We start from the raw sequence: 18,245 nt of genomic DNA, 5'->3' as shown, positions 1-18,245 counted from the left end.
CAATCTGGGACACCACAGGATTTACTCAGTATATGAGGCTCAAAGATTAAACAGGCGAAATACAAATCAACAGACATGTAGACAAGCCGACGACGCACTATTTATAATGTTAGAGAAAGTGAATTTCTTTCATTTCATTTCGAAAAATAAATGCATATAGTGTAAATCTTCTAAGAATTTAAAGTTGAATATATTCGGTGAACAGCAGCATCAACAGACAGAGGCTACTGTTTTGAAAAAAAATAAAACTGTCCCAGTTAATTATTGTGCACTCATGCGTAAAAGTGGGACAGATTAATGTTATTTGTGAATTCAGAACTTTAATCTAATGTATCTGGGCTATGAACTGTATTATTGAGCATAATCGCAGGAACTCTGCAAATACTACTTTTACTCCAGAAACTATATGTTTTAGAAATCTGCTCAAAGAGATTGTCTTTATCTGTGTTAAGTTTTTTTTTTTATTATTGGTATTTTACGGTTCTTGCAGTTTTTAGAATCAGTTAAATGTAATCAGTTCAACTCACCAGTTTGGATTCAGCGGCCGCTCTGCGTAAAAGAACAAAAAAGACGGGATAATTTTAAAAGACCAGCAGGTGAATAAGTCCAGAGTCGCTGCGTTTCTCTCTTCACGCCTCTGCCAGTGTCCAGAACTCTTCAGTTTCCCCAGACAGCCATGAGTGCGCATCAAACTTTCAGCTCCAAATGGCACGATGAGGCTGATTTTTTGCCTTTACCCGAGGAAGCCCCTCCCTCTTGCGTCCCACCCACCCTCAATTCATCCAAACGCGCGTGGCGGGCTCGTGGCCAGAAGCTTCACCCATGTGAAGTGTAGAATGGGCTGGGAGAGAGCGCGCGCCTTCATTCACGGGGAGCCAATTCTTTATTTGTAAATCAAGGGGTCCAGAAACGCGGACTGGGTAATAGTCTGAAGGGTTAGTGGAGCAAATGCGCTCAAGTTGGAAAACACATCCTAAATATGACTTTCAGAAATGAATAAAGTATTCATTATTCTTATTATTATTATTATTATTATTATTATTATTATTATTATTATAAAATAACTTATGAACACTTTGTCAAATAACATGATTTTCTTCATTTTCTTAGCCAACCCACAAATGCCAACTTGCTTCACTTCTACTGACTCAAAAGTATTTCAGAACCATCAGTGTGACAGCATTACTTATTTCTTAATCCTCCCCTGTGATCTGCCGTATTTGTTCATATTTAAAAGTTAAACATGATAAAATGCGACGTGGGATGAAGTTTAGTCACATATTACATCAATACTTGGAGGTCAGTGTGCTGTGACCGTCTCTCTCATGTCTGTATTTATTTTTTAAAGTGGTAACTCCATAAACCAGCATAGAATATTTTCCTATTTACTTTCAAGACAGAATCTTACGGGGGTCAAATATATCTGTGTAATATCTCCGTTAAGGTTCTTTTTTTACAATACACAATACCTGCGTGTTGCATAATAACACTTAAAACTTCATTGTAAGGCTTCATATTTGGAAATATGGGACAAACCAGAACAATATTCTAGTCCTATTCTGTTTTAATGCCGCGTGTTAACTATCTTAATCGATTGTCTATCTCTTCATTAGTCGGTTGGATTAGGAATTTTCCACTTAATTAAACACAATGTTGGCCTGGTCTTCGCTGAGCAAAGAGACGCTCTTCCATGTGCGCTTATTTAAGCGATTTTGACAGCTTGGTGTGCAGAGAGCAGGTGTGTGCGTTGTTCGACCAGTCGTTCAGTTGTTTTCTTCCACTTTTAGCGTCATATTCCGCCCCAATCTGATTATCTGATTATTGAATTGATTACAGAGATGCTGGTAGACTTAAAACCTACACATTTAATCCAACTTTATATTCACAAAAGTACCAGACTTAGGTTTATTGTAATTGTTGTAGGTTCTGATTTTTCTATTGGTTAGTTTATTTGCTGTTGTTTTGTATTTGTCTGTTTTGTGAATGGTGGATGTTCATCAGCCCATCAGCAGAGATAAGGACCACTTGACTTCTCAGCTCAACAGAACCTGTGGAGAGCCTTGAAGCGTTTGCTGTTTATCTACAAATCATATCCCAAAACTGAGCATCTTGCCCAGTTTTGACTACAAATGCCATGGCACAATAAACGCGCGCCACTCTTCGTGCGTGGCGAGCCACCAACGCAGTGGGGGGCCATTGTCATCGCTGGCCATTGACAACTGGGGACTCGCGAGTCGCACGTGCCCCCGCATCGATCCCATTGTGCGCGCAATTGCGCACAGCTGTGCCCGAGACTGAGAGAGATTGAACTTTGGCAACTGCACTGTTGACTCTCCGTGTTTCTGAATCTGGGATATATTTGCATTTTAGAAGATTTGGTCACGTGGCTAATCGGCAACATCGAGATAAAACAGGCACTTATCCAACGATTTATTGGACAGAACCTGACAGATGGCTGGATATAGGAAGCGCTGGGGGTGGGGGCATCTGTTGCTGGGATGCTTACGCGTCACTCGCTTGCCCAGGATGATGTCTCGTGCTGAAACAGCATTTTATCCAGCTCGCTAACGACCCTAATCACTCCTGGTCAGTGCATTGGCCATAAAGGCACGTGAGGAGCCGTGTTCTTTGTCTGTGGGTTGCTCCATGTAAACCTGATAGTGTATGTGTACAGCAACAACACTAGACTAATGTGATGTGCCCAAAACTCCCCAGGTACGTGCACTCCTACCCTTCTGTCCCATGAGTATAAGCATGGCCTCCACCACACCTGCAGCCTACATGGGGAATTAGAACCTCTCAGTCTCCCACAATCCCCATCGGTTTCCCAAATGACTGACTGACTAACGGAAAGGGAATTGTCCTGCTCCCATTTAAGCAGTAACATAGATAACCAGCCTTCTGGAAGAGGTCATCACGAACACATCTGATCTAAACCAACTTTTGCTGATTATGTATCATGACATTTCTTTAGTTAATAAGTAATAAGAAGTTATTTAGTCTATTAATGACTTTATTTGTTGCTAAGATGTTTCAAGTGTATATTCAGAAGAAAATAATTGTAATTAAAGTTTTGTTTTCAGTGTTTATAGTTAAGACTGTGATAGGTTTGAGCCGTCAAAAACAAGTTTGAAGATGTGTTCAAAAATACTAAAAGTCTTACATTAGCTATTGAAGTAGTGTTGTTGCTAATAATGGGGGGTAACCCCCTTTCTAACAAAACCACTGCCACAAGTGAGTTGACTCTCGCTCTTGTCCCCTGGGACTCAAAGTGGAATGGGAGGGATTCGTGCACTGCGCTGACAGATGGGTCCTTGTTCCTGTCTTTTTCTTCATCTCTATCTCCCTCTCCCTCTCTCGCTAAAACACAGACACACTCACACACCAAGACTGCACGAATACAATAGGAATTAAAGCTCAACACACATGCTCCCTGGTCCGCTTCTGAAAGCTGAGCCCCTTGTACTGATCATAAAAGATGGAGAGACTTGGATTTGTGAGGGGAGCTGGCGTGCTAAGGGGTGGGGGTGATGTGGCACCGGGTGGTGAGGCTAAGGAGATGAAATTATATTGTTACCAAACTAAACATATACTTTGATATTGTCAACATATTTGTAGACATGATCAAGTTTCGAATGTGGCACGTTTGAGATTTCCAGCCAGATTTCCAATGCTTCATGCAAATACACTTCATCTAACTGTGTGTATGTGTGTGTGCACGTTAAGAAGTCCCAGGGCTCGGTCCTCTCTACTTGCTGCTCATTGAGGCTGAATATGGCTAAATAGCAGACTTTCCTGAGGGAGAAACTGACAGGCCTACTGACTCTACTGCACGTCAGGGAGCATCGGTGGTCTGACACAGACCCACATTTGTCAATCATGGCCTTCTAACTTCAGTAAAATATCTCAATCAATACTTTTTTTCATGGTAAAGAAGACATTTGTTAAGAATATATTTTACATAAGGCAGAAGATGATAAACATGTTTTTGTTCATGTCTAAATCATAAGATACATGGAGTTTACAGTATATATGTAAGCTCACAGTTAATTTATTATTTTTTCCCCAGTCAAAAAACAATCTACAACAAACAGAATAATATATAGATACTAAAGTTTTTACACTGTCAAAAAAATTTGTAAGTGATTCATGTAAGTGATTCTGTTCCTAATTCCAGAGCGGACCAGTAAGAACTGAACGGCATTACACTGGTCTTATAGTCCAACATGTGGACACAGAGTTTTCACACTGTGCCATCTGAAGCTCAGTCGAAATTCATTAGACACTGTATACGCATGAACACACAAGATACCTGTAGACTGAAAAAAACAATACATGTGTGAAAATGTGCCACAGACAGGTGGGCAGATATCGTTATCTGCTTGTATGGGAATATAATCCTTGTTGTGACTTCAGACGAGCACATACAATTTGGGAAAATGGGTTGTCATGTCCATAAAAACTATGATGTCAACAACTAAGAATCTCCTGGATCACAAAGTGAGTTTTGATAAGATCTAGCAGCTCTTCATCCAGGGCAATATGAGCAGATTGTGCGCCGCTTGTTCCTCTTCCTTTGGGCTAATGCATTTGGAATACATTCCAATCAGGCAGAAATGTAGCTACAGAATGGGAATCAGGCCTTAGGGCAATTCTCACTAAGTGGGGAGAGAAGCCATTAAACAAAGGTGGCTGTGGTTTCATATTCAGGATACTTTACAACCTCCGTCCCAGGACATCATCAGTGTTTTTGGGTGTGCTGTTAGAGGGGGTAGAAGAGGGGGAGGAGGATCCATCTGCCATGCTGCTGGTCCTCAGGGAGACGGGCATATCCCAGGGGTGTTTTGGAGAGAGAGGGACTGAAAGGATTACACCCAACTACTAATCAACGGCAGTAATCTGTGGGCCCCCATACAAAATCCCCTACGATCCAAACAACAATTTGGGACACAAGATAAAACCTCAGAGTACAAGGACATCTAACTGATGTTGAACAACCTGACAAATACAAAGACAAATACAGGTGATTTTTAATTGGGAGAATCAACTGTGGAGGTGTGATTGGCAAAGAGCCACAGTGTCTCTGTGATCAGGTGCAAGTGTCCCACAAGTGGCCTAGTCTGATTCCCAGTGTGACCATTATGCAAATACAGCAACTAGACAAGCCTGCAACATAAATTAGTCTAACGGATGAAAGCACTTTTCTAATCAAATGGGATTGCAAAAGATTATTCTTATATTGAGTTGTGCAAAATACGATTTATTTGATTCATTTCATTATTCATATGTATTTTTTCACATTCTTTTGTAATTGGGCATTTGTTAGTTTTTCTCTTTAGAGAAGAATCAAATTTTTATTCTATTTTTTTCAGCTGATGGCAGCTTTCACAAGGTGGGGCCTGTAAAGCAGCAGTTTCTGAGCCTCAGCTAAAGACTGTCACGATGCAGCTGCTGAGCTGTTGTCCTGGCAGGTCTCTTCATGCAGGGTAAAAGAAAAGCAGCGAATCAAGTTGCCACTAGTTTCATGGTCCCCTGTCAGTATGTTTTTATGTCTGGGTGGGGTCTGGATGGGGTATTGGTGGGTTTAAAGCTCCACAGGACTATAGAAGAAGCTGTCTAATGATGGTGCCAGTCCTCCAGGGCATAGGGAACGAGAGCATCCTGGCCTGCACCTCCTCTACCTCCTGCAGTATGCCCATTGGCTAGGCATCCTCTAAGCTCCCTATCTCCGTAGCCTCATTGTTTAGTGGCTCGGCACTGTCAATATTAAGCCTGGCTAATGTGATCTAGAGGCAGCTGGAGCAGCCACGATTATTACCATGACACAGCCGACTGAGGGGTGTAATATCATTAAAAATAAATCAGGTGGTTTGGAGATTTGCAGTAGCAGGGGGGACTCTGAATGACAGTGGGTGGGTGAACTGCCATAATTTCATTAGTCAGTTGGGGCACCTCAGAGGCTCTGTTGAAACATTTCCTTTAAGTTGGAATAATTGAATTTGCTTTCAAAACACTGCGCACAAAATGAAGAGAGGGATTTTTTCAATTAAGTGGCTAATAATGTTTGAAAATTAATTTCAGCTGCTGTGAATTATGAAAGCACTTGACTGTCATAGTAATATTTTGGGTTCCTAATTACAGCAAGTAGTATAGATCATTTATCTGAAGGCAGATATAGGATGTTATTGGTATTATTAGCCTTTTCAGTGGATTATTGTTGTAAAAGATGAGGAAAACGTGAGGCACTGCTAATCTTCTTAAACAGTTTGACACTGAGCTGTCTGCTCGGCCGACTCATCAGTAATCAGCTGGCTAGTGAATAAGCAGCAGGCTGACAGAATCTATTTGCATTTATTTTTAATACAATAAGAAAATTTCTCTGTGCCACTATTTGTACCAAGTTCTAGTCTTGTTATTTGTGCTCATCTGTTAGGTCTGAGTCTCATTTGTTTGGAGGTCTTTTCTGTTCCTTTCTATTTTGCATGTTCGATCTGCCATTAAAACGCGTCAGAAGTGCCGTTGGTCTCGCAGCAAGGGTCTTATGTCGCTATTGTTTTGACGCTGGAGCCACATAAACGGTGATTTCAAGGTCCATTGAACGCGCGATGGATTGTGCCCAAAATCCGCTGACGAGTGGGAACATTGATTATTGGAGGAGAGGACAGAGTGACGCCAGAAGTTGTAAATCAGTGTTCCGACCTGTGCAGTGACGTAACATTCAAACATTTAACTCTTTATCACTCAAATGTTCTTAAAGAATGGTTTGTGCATTGATGCATTAGTTGAGGTATATTATTATTATTATTATTATTATTGTTGTTGTTGTTGTTGTTGTTATTATTATTGTTGTTGTTGTTGTTAGTATTATTAGTAATAATAATAATAATAATAATAATAATAATAATAATACAATAATAATAATAATAATAATAATGTTGTTGTTGTATCATTGTTATTATTTTTAATGTCCTCTGTGTTGTGTCAGAAGTTGACTATTTCAAACCCACTTGGGAATAAATTCATTCTACTCAGTTTAAGACACAGAGCGCGTTTTCTGTTGTTCAATAGTGACATCTAGTGGTTCTGTTCCAGACTACTTTCTACTTTTGGTTCTACAATTGTTTGACCACATGTGGAGCTACAGTATGAGTGTATACAGTACTACACAATAGTAAAACACCACTAAGTGCCAGGACATTTAATGCAAAAAAAAAAAGTAAAGGTATATGAGGAGTAGCCGCAAAATAACATAAAAGCATCAAATGAAAACTTTGCTATTATAATGTAAGACACTAACACAATACTGTGGCAGGGGACTTGAAAATAGAAACTTGAGTACAGGTTTCCCAAAGAAATCTTTAACTTTGCTCAAAACAATTAAAAATAGGTACATTCATTTGCTACAGCCACTTGCTGCATGCCACATAGCAATCTTAAAACAGCATGTATCGTGTCAAGAATCTGTTATACGCACAGACATTCATGAAAAATTGGTATCATTGACCATTCCCTACCTTCACAGACTAATATATACACATATAATAAATACAAATATAATATTTCACACATCAGTGCTTCATTCTTCCATTTCTGGCCATGTAGCATCAATGTCAGGAATTCTGCAGAAAACAGGAGATGAGGGTATCTGGGGAGAAGGGAAAATAGAACATGTATTTATACCATCAGCCAAACCAGAACCACCTATTATTAGCCACATTATGGGTCACTAATAAGTCACAGTATTCATTATGACACCTTTTACAACATCTTTTCACAAAGATAAGAGAATATAACAAGTGCCAGGCTAACAAATATGTGCTAACCTTAACACAGAAACCTGATCATTGCTGTTTCACTCCTCCACCCACTAATTTGTGACCCAAATAAAAGCATATGCCTGGAGCCAAACAGCTGAGGCTGATTCTTTCTATTTCTGCATCCTCTCTGTTCTACACTCTAGCTTTCATCTTGACTCCTCCTACGCTTTGCTTCACAAATTCACTCACATGCTATTCCATACATCCATCTCTGTATCATCCACCTGCCAGTCCCTGAGCACCATCAGCATCATCAACTTGCTCTCTCCTCATCCCACCCTCCACAGGCTATGCACAACTGACATACTTTACTTCAGAGCTTCATATCACCTCTCAGCAGCTTCACAGGCAGCTGGTGCAGAGATCCGAATCACCCTGTCTCATCAGGACACTACATATGGCACCTAAACGAGAATCCTCCATTAAGAAGACACCTTCACCAGTGACCCAACCTAGACTGGGTCCCCCTTACCCCTGCCTACCTGCGGCTCCTGCAACTCCAAAACCAGAGCAGAAGCCTAGGATGCTGCGTCCCTCAGATTCACCATTTGACCCAACTACTTTGGAGGTGAGTGAGGTAATATAATATTTGTGACAAACCTAATGTGGGGCATTCAACTACTGGAAACGTTCGATTTAATTTTATGTCTAATGGATCTTGCACATATGTATTAGAGCTCAGTGAGAGATAAACAATAGTTATTTGTTGAACTGCTGACAAATACCATTTGGTGCTGCAAAAACATCACAGCTAGCTTTATGTGATTTTGAAGCTGAACAAACGAAACAGTGATTGGGTGAGAGGCAAGGTACACCCTGGATAATTAGCAGTCTATCAAAGGGCAGACATGTAGAGATAGACGACCATTCACACCTATTGACAATTTACGGTGACTAATTAATCAAACCTAATTGGATTTCTGTGGGAGGAAGTCATAGTACCCAGAGAAAACCTGTGCAGACACAGGGAATACATGTAAACCTTTTTGTTCTATTTCTATACTCCTTTGAATGACAAGATATTGAATTTCAGTAAATATAAAATGTCAGTATCTAGAGGAATTTAGGCATATTTACAACTCTAGAAAGTAAAAAATTATTCCAAACTACTACAGTGTCACAGGCAGATATAGTACATTAAGCAAACCATTTTCATATAAAGATTTATTGGAGAAACTCAATATCTAAAACTGTGAATGCCCACATCAGAGTTTGCACTCATTTGCTCTAGATTTGTTGGTGCTTTAGCTTGCTTCCATTCCCATGCGCCTGTAACACTGTGTGTGCTGCATGATTTTATGGTGCAAGACTGCCCCATTTAGCCTGTAAGGATATGTGGGTCATGTTAGACACCCACTTCTACTCACAGCGGGATCACAGACATGACAGGAGGCCAGAATTCCTGCTGGGAAAAGACAGCACTTCAGCCAAGCTGTTAATAGACATGGAATCAGTCCATGGTCTTACTGGCCTAAAGTAAACCATTCCTGAACGACCAGACACAAATGTTCTTAATGCAAAATGGAGCGATGTCATTCACTGCAACCATGCATTCATTTTCCCAAGTAAGGTCACACACACAACAGAGAGGGACCAATAATCTTAAAAACATCCTAACAAAGGTGCTTTGATCAAAACAAACATGCCGTAACAATAAGTCCATTGGTGATGCAAGGTTAAAAACAAGCTCAACCATGTTTTTGCAAAGGTGAACAGAACACACACATTAAAAATGAATTCAAAATGAATTTTTAAAATAGTTTTTAATTCGATTTTCAGTTTGTGAAGTAGCAAATTCACCTGTAATTCAAACAGGCACAAACAACAGTCCTCATGGGTTGCTACACATGAAAGGAAGTGAGTGAAGGTGGAAGAAGAAAGAAACAAACCAAGTGGGACGTTTGTGACTATCAGCACAAACGTAAATCAAAACACTACTGCCTCTGAGATTATACGGGGGAAACCTAAAGCTGCACAACAGTGTATAGGAGCGGATTTAAGGCCCAGTAGTACCATGACTTTCTGCACATATTTCAAGCAGACTGCAGAGGATTTTTTTGTCACTTTAGTGTGCACGGATTGAATTCAATTATAAATTCAGATGTGACCTTTAAGTTATCGACTCCATGAACATATCATAATTAACCTATAAAAATGACTAGTTAAAGGAGGTGCAGGGCGTGTGTGACACATCCTGAAGAGGCGCTCAGCAAACCCACAGCTTTGTTTCTATATATGGAGCGTGGCTGTCTGCGCTCCTGCAGCGGCGTCGTACGTCCTCGACGTCATGACGCAGGGCTGTTGGAGGATTCTCCCCCTGGCCGCTCCTCGGTGCCGTCACATTCTTGGGTTTGCCAACAGCTTGGACACACCTCAGCAAGCACAACCATGGTAGGTTTTTTCGTTTCGCTCGACTTAACTTGCATTAGCAACGTCCTCGTGTAGTTAGCTTTTAGTATATATATATATATTTTTTAAAAAAGAAAGTGCTTTGGCTTTCTAAAGATGTTAAGTTGCGTTTGGATATCTAAAATGGCTCGCTAGCCACTAGCGGAAGTGCAACTTTTGAGAAGCTAACGTTAGCTAGCGTTAGTACTAGATAAAATTAACAATCGCGCGATGATGTTACCTTCATTAGTGTCGCCAAAATGCCTCTGTGTACATAAATCATTGCCGAATGTGATACAGAAGTATCTTGTTAGGTAAACCTTACCTATTTAAAATCATGCTTAAAAAACCTTTGCAGTTACCTTGAGCTAGCTTTCGGCAACATAAGGAACCATTTTCATGCAGTCTAATTTCTCTTTGAACAGTCTGACTTCTCGGAAGATCAAATCGCTGGTGAGTTTTGAGTTTGTCTTTGACATCTTCTAAAGCGCGTTTGTTTTGCATGTTTTCATTCTTGCTGGGATCAGATGACACTTTGCCCTGTATTTCCACTATCATCCTGCTCTATGCCCGCCTCGCATAACTTAGTAGTCTTAGTTGTCGGCTAGGTTTTCCTCCTCTGTTTTCCTACTGTTTCATCACTTTCCACTTGCAACTGCTTGTCCTTTTCAGATTGAATTTAACCTGGATCAGATTAATGGTAAGTCAGTGTAAAGGGACCGCCTCAGCCCAAAACTGTGCTAAATGATGGCTGATGGCTATCTGTAAGTGTTTAGGGTGTGATCTGCATGTTGGTTTCGGATAAGACGAATTGTTGTCAATTGAAGTTGCTTGGCATGTAAAAAAATAGTGTAAAGTCACAATCCTTACCAGCTTTGAGGGTGTGTTGCAATGTTTTTTGTATGTGGTCAATCATGCATTAACACTAACTGTAAAACCAAACGCAGACAAAGCGCATTTCTGTCCCCTGTTAAGTCTTGTTCTGTTAGACTGTAGTCATCAATGGTTGTGTTAGTTTGCCTTAAACTTTGCCTGTTATCTTCCAAACAGCTCATCTCCACACACGTGTCCTTTTTTGGTACTGACTACAGTGGTGGATGGTTTTTGTCCTACAGCTGGTTTGTTTAATCATCGTTGACATAACAGGCTATAGCTAATCTGACTCTCCTCCTACTTTCCTCCACTCCTCCATACCAAATATGGTGTTGGGAAAAGTGCTCACACGCCAGAAGGAAAGAGGCACATTCCTCAGAACAGGAAAAACTTCACAACAGTGTTTGAGCTTTTCTGGGGGAATTAGTTGGATGTAACTTTAAGAACACCCAGATGTTGTGTTATCCAGCTCTTCTTTATTGCTTGGCTGTTGAGTGCAACTAGGGTACCTGTTAGATTAAAGCTGCATTATTTAACTTTGTGATCAATGCCAATTGATTGAGTCTGGGTAACTCCACTTAAACAACAATAAATAATCAATACTTGTTCAAGGGAATGCCTTAGAAGGCTTGGGTAGCTCACAGCCTCATTGACTGTCCTGCAGGACTGTAAAGTATTGTTGTTAACGTAGAGTTGGAAGTGGTATGGGTGTTAAAATGAAGCTTTTACAGGCTTTGAAAAACAAAGGGATGCAGTGTGCCTCACGGGTGTGTGTTTTGTTTGTTTTAGTTTTGGACAACAGTGGTGGTCTACAATTCAGATAATTTAGGAATCCAGAACCTTGTTTACTTGAGTACAGCAATTACATACAAATCACTCTTGGTTTTAGCCTCTGCATGGGATTTGTTGACGATAACAAAACATTTTTTACTTTTTTTGTGTGTTTTTAGCAGAACTGTACTAAACAATGCAAGTTTTCCAATAGTGTTGTAAGAATATGAACACATTTATTACCGTAATAATGTATCTCGTCTTGAGAGGCATAGGATAGCTAGGCAGGCTTGTCAGTGTGTTGTTTTGGTCCCTGTCTGATCACTTAACAATGGCAAAACTAGATTGTTTTGTGAGCTCTATCACGTGTCATAATTTGTGCCTTCTCTGGTGTGCTTGCTCTTAATTTCTTTACAGCCTGGCTTTTCAGTTTTTTTTTTTGCCAATGTCTGTATCATTCCTCCATATGTCTTCTTATCTCTTCATTTCTTGTCCACACTCTCATTTTGTCATGTGTCTCTGTGTCCTGCAGAATTTAAGGAGGCATTCCTGCTGTTCGACAGGACAGGCGATGGAAAGATCAGCTACAGCCAATGTGGGGATGTCATGAGGGCCCTAGGACAAAACCCTGTCAATGCTGAGGTGCTCAAAGTCCTGGGAAACCCTAAAGCTGAGGGTGAGATATCAAATCATTTAGTCTAAGTGATGTGTATATAATGAAGAAGGTTGTCCTTGTCAGAGACCACAACCTGTCTCATTTATTCTGTTTTCTTGCCTTTTTGCAGAGATGAACATCAAGATGCTTGACTTTGAGCAGTTCCTGCCCATGTTCCAGGCCATCGCTAAGAACAAAGATCAGGGCTCCATGGAAGATTTTGTGGAGGGATTACGTGTCTTTGACAAGGAGGGCAATGGCACAGTAATGGGAGCAGAGCTACGTCATGTCCTCACTACACTAGGTAAGTTACATTTTCATCACCCTTGAATAGATATCTAGAAGGATTATTTATACACACGATTCACTCATTTCCACCAGGAAAATACAATGCACATTAATGCAACAGAATTCGTAGACAATAGAGTTTAGGTGGCATCATAAGTACATTTTTACAAACTTTGTTTTTTATTTGTCTTTTACTTTTGCTCGTCTTTTGTTTGCAGCATTTTTGTTTTTGTGTAAAAATGTCTAAATTAATCTTTATCACATTTTTCCCCATTCTTAGGTGAGAAAATGACAGAGGAGGAAGTGGAGACACTCTTGGCAGGCCATGAAGATGCAAATGGATGCATCAATTATGAAGGTGAGAACAAAGCAGAAAAATGCAAGTTACATGCTAATGATTGTGTGTGATGATGCCATAAAACTGTATCAAATGTAATGATGTGCAATTGCCAAGAGAACAAATCTAAGGGACATTGTAGATGGAGTTTTGGGAAATGCATATGTTCAGTTTTCAGCAAATCCTGGAGTCATTGGAAGCACTTACTACTACATAGGTTGTCAATTGTGTTTATAATGAAGTGGTTGGTTAATATATAATATGTGTAACACATTTTACTTTTGGAGGACCTGTATAAATGTCAGCTGCTGACAGTGTGTTAACTGTTCTTCCTTCACAGCATTTGTTCGCCACATCATGTCAGGCTGAGGGCTGGTACGGCCATTGGGTATACCGTGAGATGGCACCTCCAGGCTTTCCTGCTCTTTAGTTGTTAAATAATGCTTTTCCATCAGACCATCTTAACACTAATCAACCATAGCTTTTCATATTGACAAACAGGAACTGTTGCAAAGTAGCTCAAACCTATGACTGTCGGGAAGCCTGGTGGTCCCTCTCAACTTTAGTCCTGAAGCTTTGACCCATGTGTAGCCTCCTGCTGTTCTGTCTCTCTCCTGCAGCCCTATGTCTTGGCCCCTGGCTGCAGCATGCCCCTCTGCATGTGTCTGGAACTCCCCTCAGTTTCTAAGGGGATATGGTGGACACACAGGGAAGAGACTGGTCTCTTTCAGAGAAAGCCTGGTGGCCACTTTCGACTCATTTAAGCTGATTGGTGTGGTGGTCGCAAGGCAGCTCTTCTAGTCTCATTTGCATGTCATTGGTGCTATTAAAATAGGCCTTTCTTGCTGTTGGTGTCATAGGTGCTGCTCCTTTCTTAGATACTGAATTAGATGAGTCATTTGTAGATATTTTTACATTTCAGTATAGCCACCACCTTTGAGAGAGAGGACCAGTCCCTTTTTCTACTAACCGGAGAGCTGCAATGAGTTGCTTTTATGCTGATTATTTTCTCCTCTGTACTGATGGAAGCTGATTTTTATTATTGTTTTTTTTAGCTGGCCGTACTGACTGGACTGTAGCTCCCTTGATCTTCCCCTTTTCTCTGCTTCTCAGCTAGAGGAAAGCACAAGGCGAGGGTGGCTTCTCTAACCAGCTATTCTTGGATCATAGATACAGCCAAATGCTTAGGCTGAATAAGAAATAGAGATGATAACCTCACTTCTTTCTCTCAGTACCCATTTCAACCCTTCTGTTTTTTTCTGGGTGAGCAGAACATTGGAGATCTGCCTCCAGATGCAGCATCTCCCAACCAGCCTGCCCAAGGCTGGATGAGGAGTGGGGCCTAGTTCCACATGCTGTAGTTGCTGGAGTAGGTCTCTGCTAAGATCTAGATAAAGAAATTTACATTTGTGTCTCTTTCATTTCTGTTTTACAGAACTGGTCAGGATGGTGATGAGCGGGTGAAGACGAAGAGCATCACATTTGTTTTTTTTGTTTTCTTTCATACGTCATATGCTACCCTCTTTTTGCAGATGGCTTCTACAGCATCCCCCCCCCTCCCCCAGCCTTTTCCTTGGATTAGTTTTCCATGTTTAATTTAAGAAGTGCCTTTACATTCCCCACAAAAGACCACAAATGATCCTGGCCATTCCTGCCTAGTCCATTCACAGTCCATTCAGTCTTTGTCTGCATTGTTTGCAACTACATTCCTAGGTGCAGCACTGGAGAAGACAAAATTTAATAGTGATACACTGTAACTATTGAAACTAGTGTGTCAGTATTGGAAGGGACATTAATATATAAATGTATACAGGGATATATACATAATACTGTCAGCAACAGAATATACTGTATCATTGACTAAAACTTGCTTTGGCTGAGGAACATGTTCTCTGCGGTAAACCAGTAAGGTCAAAGCCATACTATTATGAGGTAGAAAAATACATTTCATATGTGTTTCCATGTTTTGACTTCCCACAAGTTATGTTGCTGCCTTTAAATAAATACTTTTCCTGAAAAGATATCTTGGGTGATTTTTTTTTTTTTTCTTCCCAGAAAATGACGTGCAGGTTTTGTTACTATGGATTTTGCACAGTGCATTGATATCGGTGCTGTTTGTTTGTTTTTCTTTTCTTTTTATTGACACAAGAGGGCAGTGTTGCTCCTGGAATCTGTTGTGTGAAAAGGGGGGGATTTTATGGTTAAAAAAAATATAGTTTATATATTTCAAAAGGAATATCTTGCTCAATGTGCTTTCGTGAGCAAAATGAAGATTTTAAAATATTGCAAATACTGGTTTGGTGGTTCAATTCAATATAAATGACTGTCACAATGTAGGTTTTCTCATAATAAACATGGGAACTTCAGATTTAAATAAATAATCTTTTTGTGAACATGCTGTAAATTTTCATCAAAATAATTTGGTGATAAAGCACTACTATATGAGCCATAGAAGGCTGTTTGGTGTCATCCTGACCTTTTCGTTTTCCTCACATGCAGCCACAACTATTTCCCCTCATTAGGCTCCACAGCTATTGGAGTGTGGAGCCTATTCTTGCCTGTGTGTGTGTGTGTGTGGGGTAAGGTTCAGGAGGGTGTCATAGTCCACTGCTGAATAGGTTGTCCACTAATTACTCTGTGTGTGTGTGTGTATGTGTGTAGTCGATGGAAGTCAAGGCTATTGATTATTTTAATCCTCCTATTTGTGAGTCTGTGATCCTCATGGCTCTGTGTTCGACAGGGGAATCACTAATGGGCCTCAGCACAGCCTGTCTCAGACCTCACCCTGTCCAATTAACTTTCAACTGAAATCGGCCAGGAGATAGAGCCGGGGGCTGGGCCCAGGCACAATGCAGCTACATCCCTCCTTCTCTCAGGCGCAACAGATTCACCAAATCCTTTAAGTCTGGAATGCCATCAGTTCTCTCTTCTAATTAAATATTTTCATTTTAGTCACTACTGTAAGAGCTATTTCAGATTCATTTTTCTGTAACATGAAGACAGTGTTTCTCCTTCATTTAAGAACTGCTCAAGGAGCGATTCTGAAAATTATGATCACTCTAATGAAGTCCTGAAATTAACTGTGTATATCAAATAAAATATCCACGGTGTCATTTCGGGCCAGGTGTAACAAAGTACAGTAATAAACTGTGTGTTATATTACACAAATCTTTCTTTTACACAAAAAGCTTTAAAAACAACTGTTTCTCTATGATAATAAAAAGCAATTGAAGTGTTTATTAGCATTTGGACAAAAAAACAATCAGTTTGATTAGTGCAAAGAAAAAAAAACAACTAATCTATCAATAATCATTTAACTCATTCTCAAAAATGTTAAAAAAAAATTTGTGAGTGTTTTAGACATTTCATTGACCAACCAATTTGTAAAATAATTATTTTAGGGATCAGCCCTAGTTAGATTTTTATAACATTTTTGAAGTGATTCATATTTTGGCTACTTACATGTATTCATATATTCAGACATAATACAGATTCACTTAAAGAAGCAGGATGTGTACGTGTGTGTGTGTGTGTGTGAGTAAGACAGACAGAGAGAAAGAGTACCATAAACTCCCTGTATTAGATACATTGAGAGAAATTTGCCAATATTATCTAAGGAAAATTTCACAGATCCTCTGAATGCATTTCTAATTATTGGGGGGTCTTCCAACAAATGATCTTGGTTCAAAACTGTAATAGGAAATGGCACGAGTTGAACCAGGGAACCAATTTGTTTTGTTTGTACAATTGATCAGTGCATTGTTACATTTAAAAAGTATGCATCGGCTGGATTTTGTACACCCTGTGCGTATTAAAGGCTGAGATCAATGTAGAGGTATTAATGTTTGTGTCTTAGATAGTGTCTTAAGACATATTGGAAATCCATGTTGTAGCAGGATTCGATCTCAGCTCTAAGTCCACGCAGCCATGTCATATCTCCAATTCTCCACAGTCAGGCCAAGTGCTCGCTGCAAACGAAACTAAACAAAGGGGGTGCATGTGTTCATGACTGTAAAATGTACATACCTTTATTCAGCCCTTTGCTCTGACAAAATGACGTTTAAGAACACAAACAAAGTGGGTATACATTGGATGTTTTAATAGGAATATTATCTACTCAACCTATTCGACATACCAGACAGCCCATCTCAAGATAACTGTGTTTATACATGTTATGATATTTTGACAAGGTCGCTCAAAAATAAAGTACTAAGTAGGTCATGGCAGTGTAATTAGAGCAATATCTCAGCAATGTATTGTACAACATTTACTGTCGGTAAAACATCTTACAGTATCTCTATGTATTCATTCATACTCACTGACATACCCTCACACACACACACACACACACAGAACATTGCCAGTAATGCACTTGGCAATTAAAACTTCATCATTCTTGGAACACGTCTTTGTGTGTTGCCTTGTAATGTTAATATGTTTTTGATCTTACCATGTGACGTAACGTGTCAGGAACAGGAAAGGAAATTCAAACATCTGGGTTTGTTCAGATGACACTGTTTTAATTAGTACTGTCCCAGTGTAGGATCAATAACAACATGGTTTTCATTCATGTCAACTGGTGCGATTTCCTTTGAAGCATTGGGCGAAATATTTCACAAAGATGACTTCCAAAATAAAAGGCAGGCCATTTGACCGGTGGTCATTAGAATGAAGAGCATGTATGAGGTAAATACTAGTTTAGGTATAGAGTGGAATACATTAAGTGTGCCTTTGTCTCAGCTTAGTCAGCTTAATTAATGGCACTCTCATCACCGTTATTTCATTAAAACAATCAAACTCATAGTGTTTGTATTCTAGTTCTCACAAAGTCAGTTAATATGGAACACATGATAATATTTTAGATATTTCAGAGCCACAACGTGCAAGTTATGTGCAGTTACACTGTACATACTCTGATATTCATATTTGCACACAATGGAAGCCAAAAAAATGTGGTGGCTCATGATGACTGGCTCAATATCACATAATTTGACTTAATCCCACTCATCTCTCGATTCACACTAGCCTGTTGTAATCTCAAGATATGTGTGTATATGTGTGTGTGTGTGTGTATCTGTTTCTGTGTCTGCATGTGTCTGCATTAATTTGCATACAT

The 18,245-nt window shown here is 39.8% G+C and overlaps 1 protein-coding gene across 2 annotated transcripts; it reads left to right on the top strand.

The window, feature by feature from the left end:
* The first annotated feature begins 8,214 nt into the window (after positions 1-8,214).
* zgc:153867 (uncharacterized protein LOC337226 homolog) lies at positions 8,215-15,152 on the top strand. 2 transcript variants are annotated; one of them, XM_026368313.1, is made up of 7 exons: positions 10,102-10,208; positions 10,631-10,658; positions 12,382-12,525; positions 12,635-12,808; positions 13,073-13,150; positions 13,470-13,504; positions 14,565-15,152. In XM_026368313.1, the coding sequence occupies exons 1-6, from the start codon at positions 10,206-10,208 to the stop codon at positions 13,496-13,498; spliced, it is 456 nt and encodes a 151-aa protein (XP_026224098.1). In that variant the 5' UTR covers positions 10,102-10,205; the 3' UTR covers positions 13,499-13,504; positions 14,565-15,152. The 2 variants fall into 2 exon arrangements, with proteins under 2 accessions (XP_026224097.1, XP_026224098.1); XM_026368312.1 differs by lacking the exons at positions 10,102-10,208; positions 13,470-13,504 and adding an exon at positions 8,215-8,385.
* The last annotated feature ends 3,093 nt before the right edge of the window (positions 15,153-18,245 follow it).

The sequence above is a fragment of the Anabas testudineus genome, chromosome 7 (assembly GCF_900324465.2).
Source record: "Anabas testudineus chromosome 7, fAnaTes1.2, whole genome shotgun sequence".
NCBI lineage: Eukaryota > Metazoa > Chordata > Actinopteri > Anabantiformes > Anabantidae > Anabas > Anabas testudineus.
The sequence above is the reverse complement of the archived record's forward strand: the minus strand, read 5'-3'. Positions and strand labels throughout refer to the sequence as shown.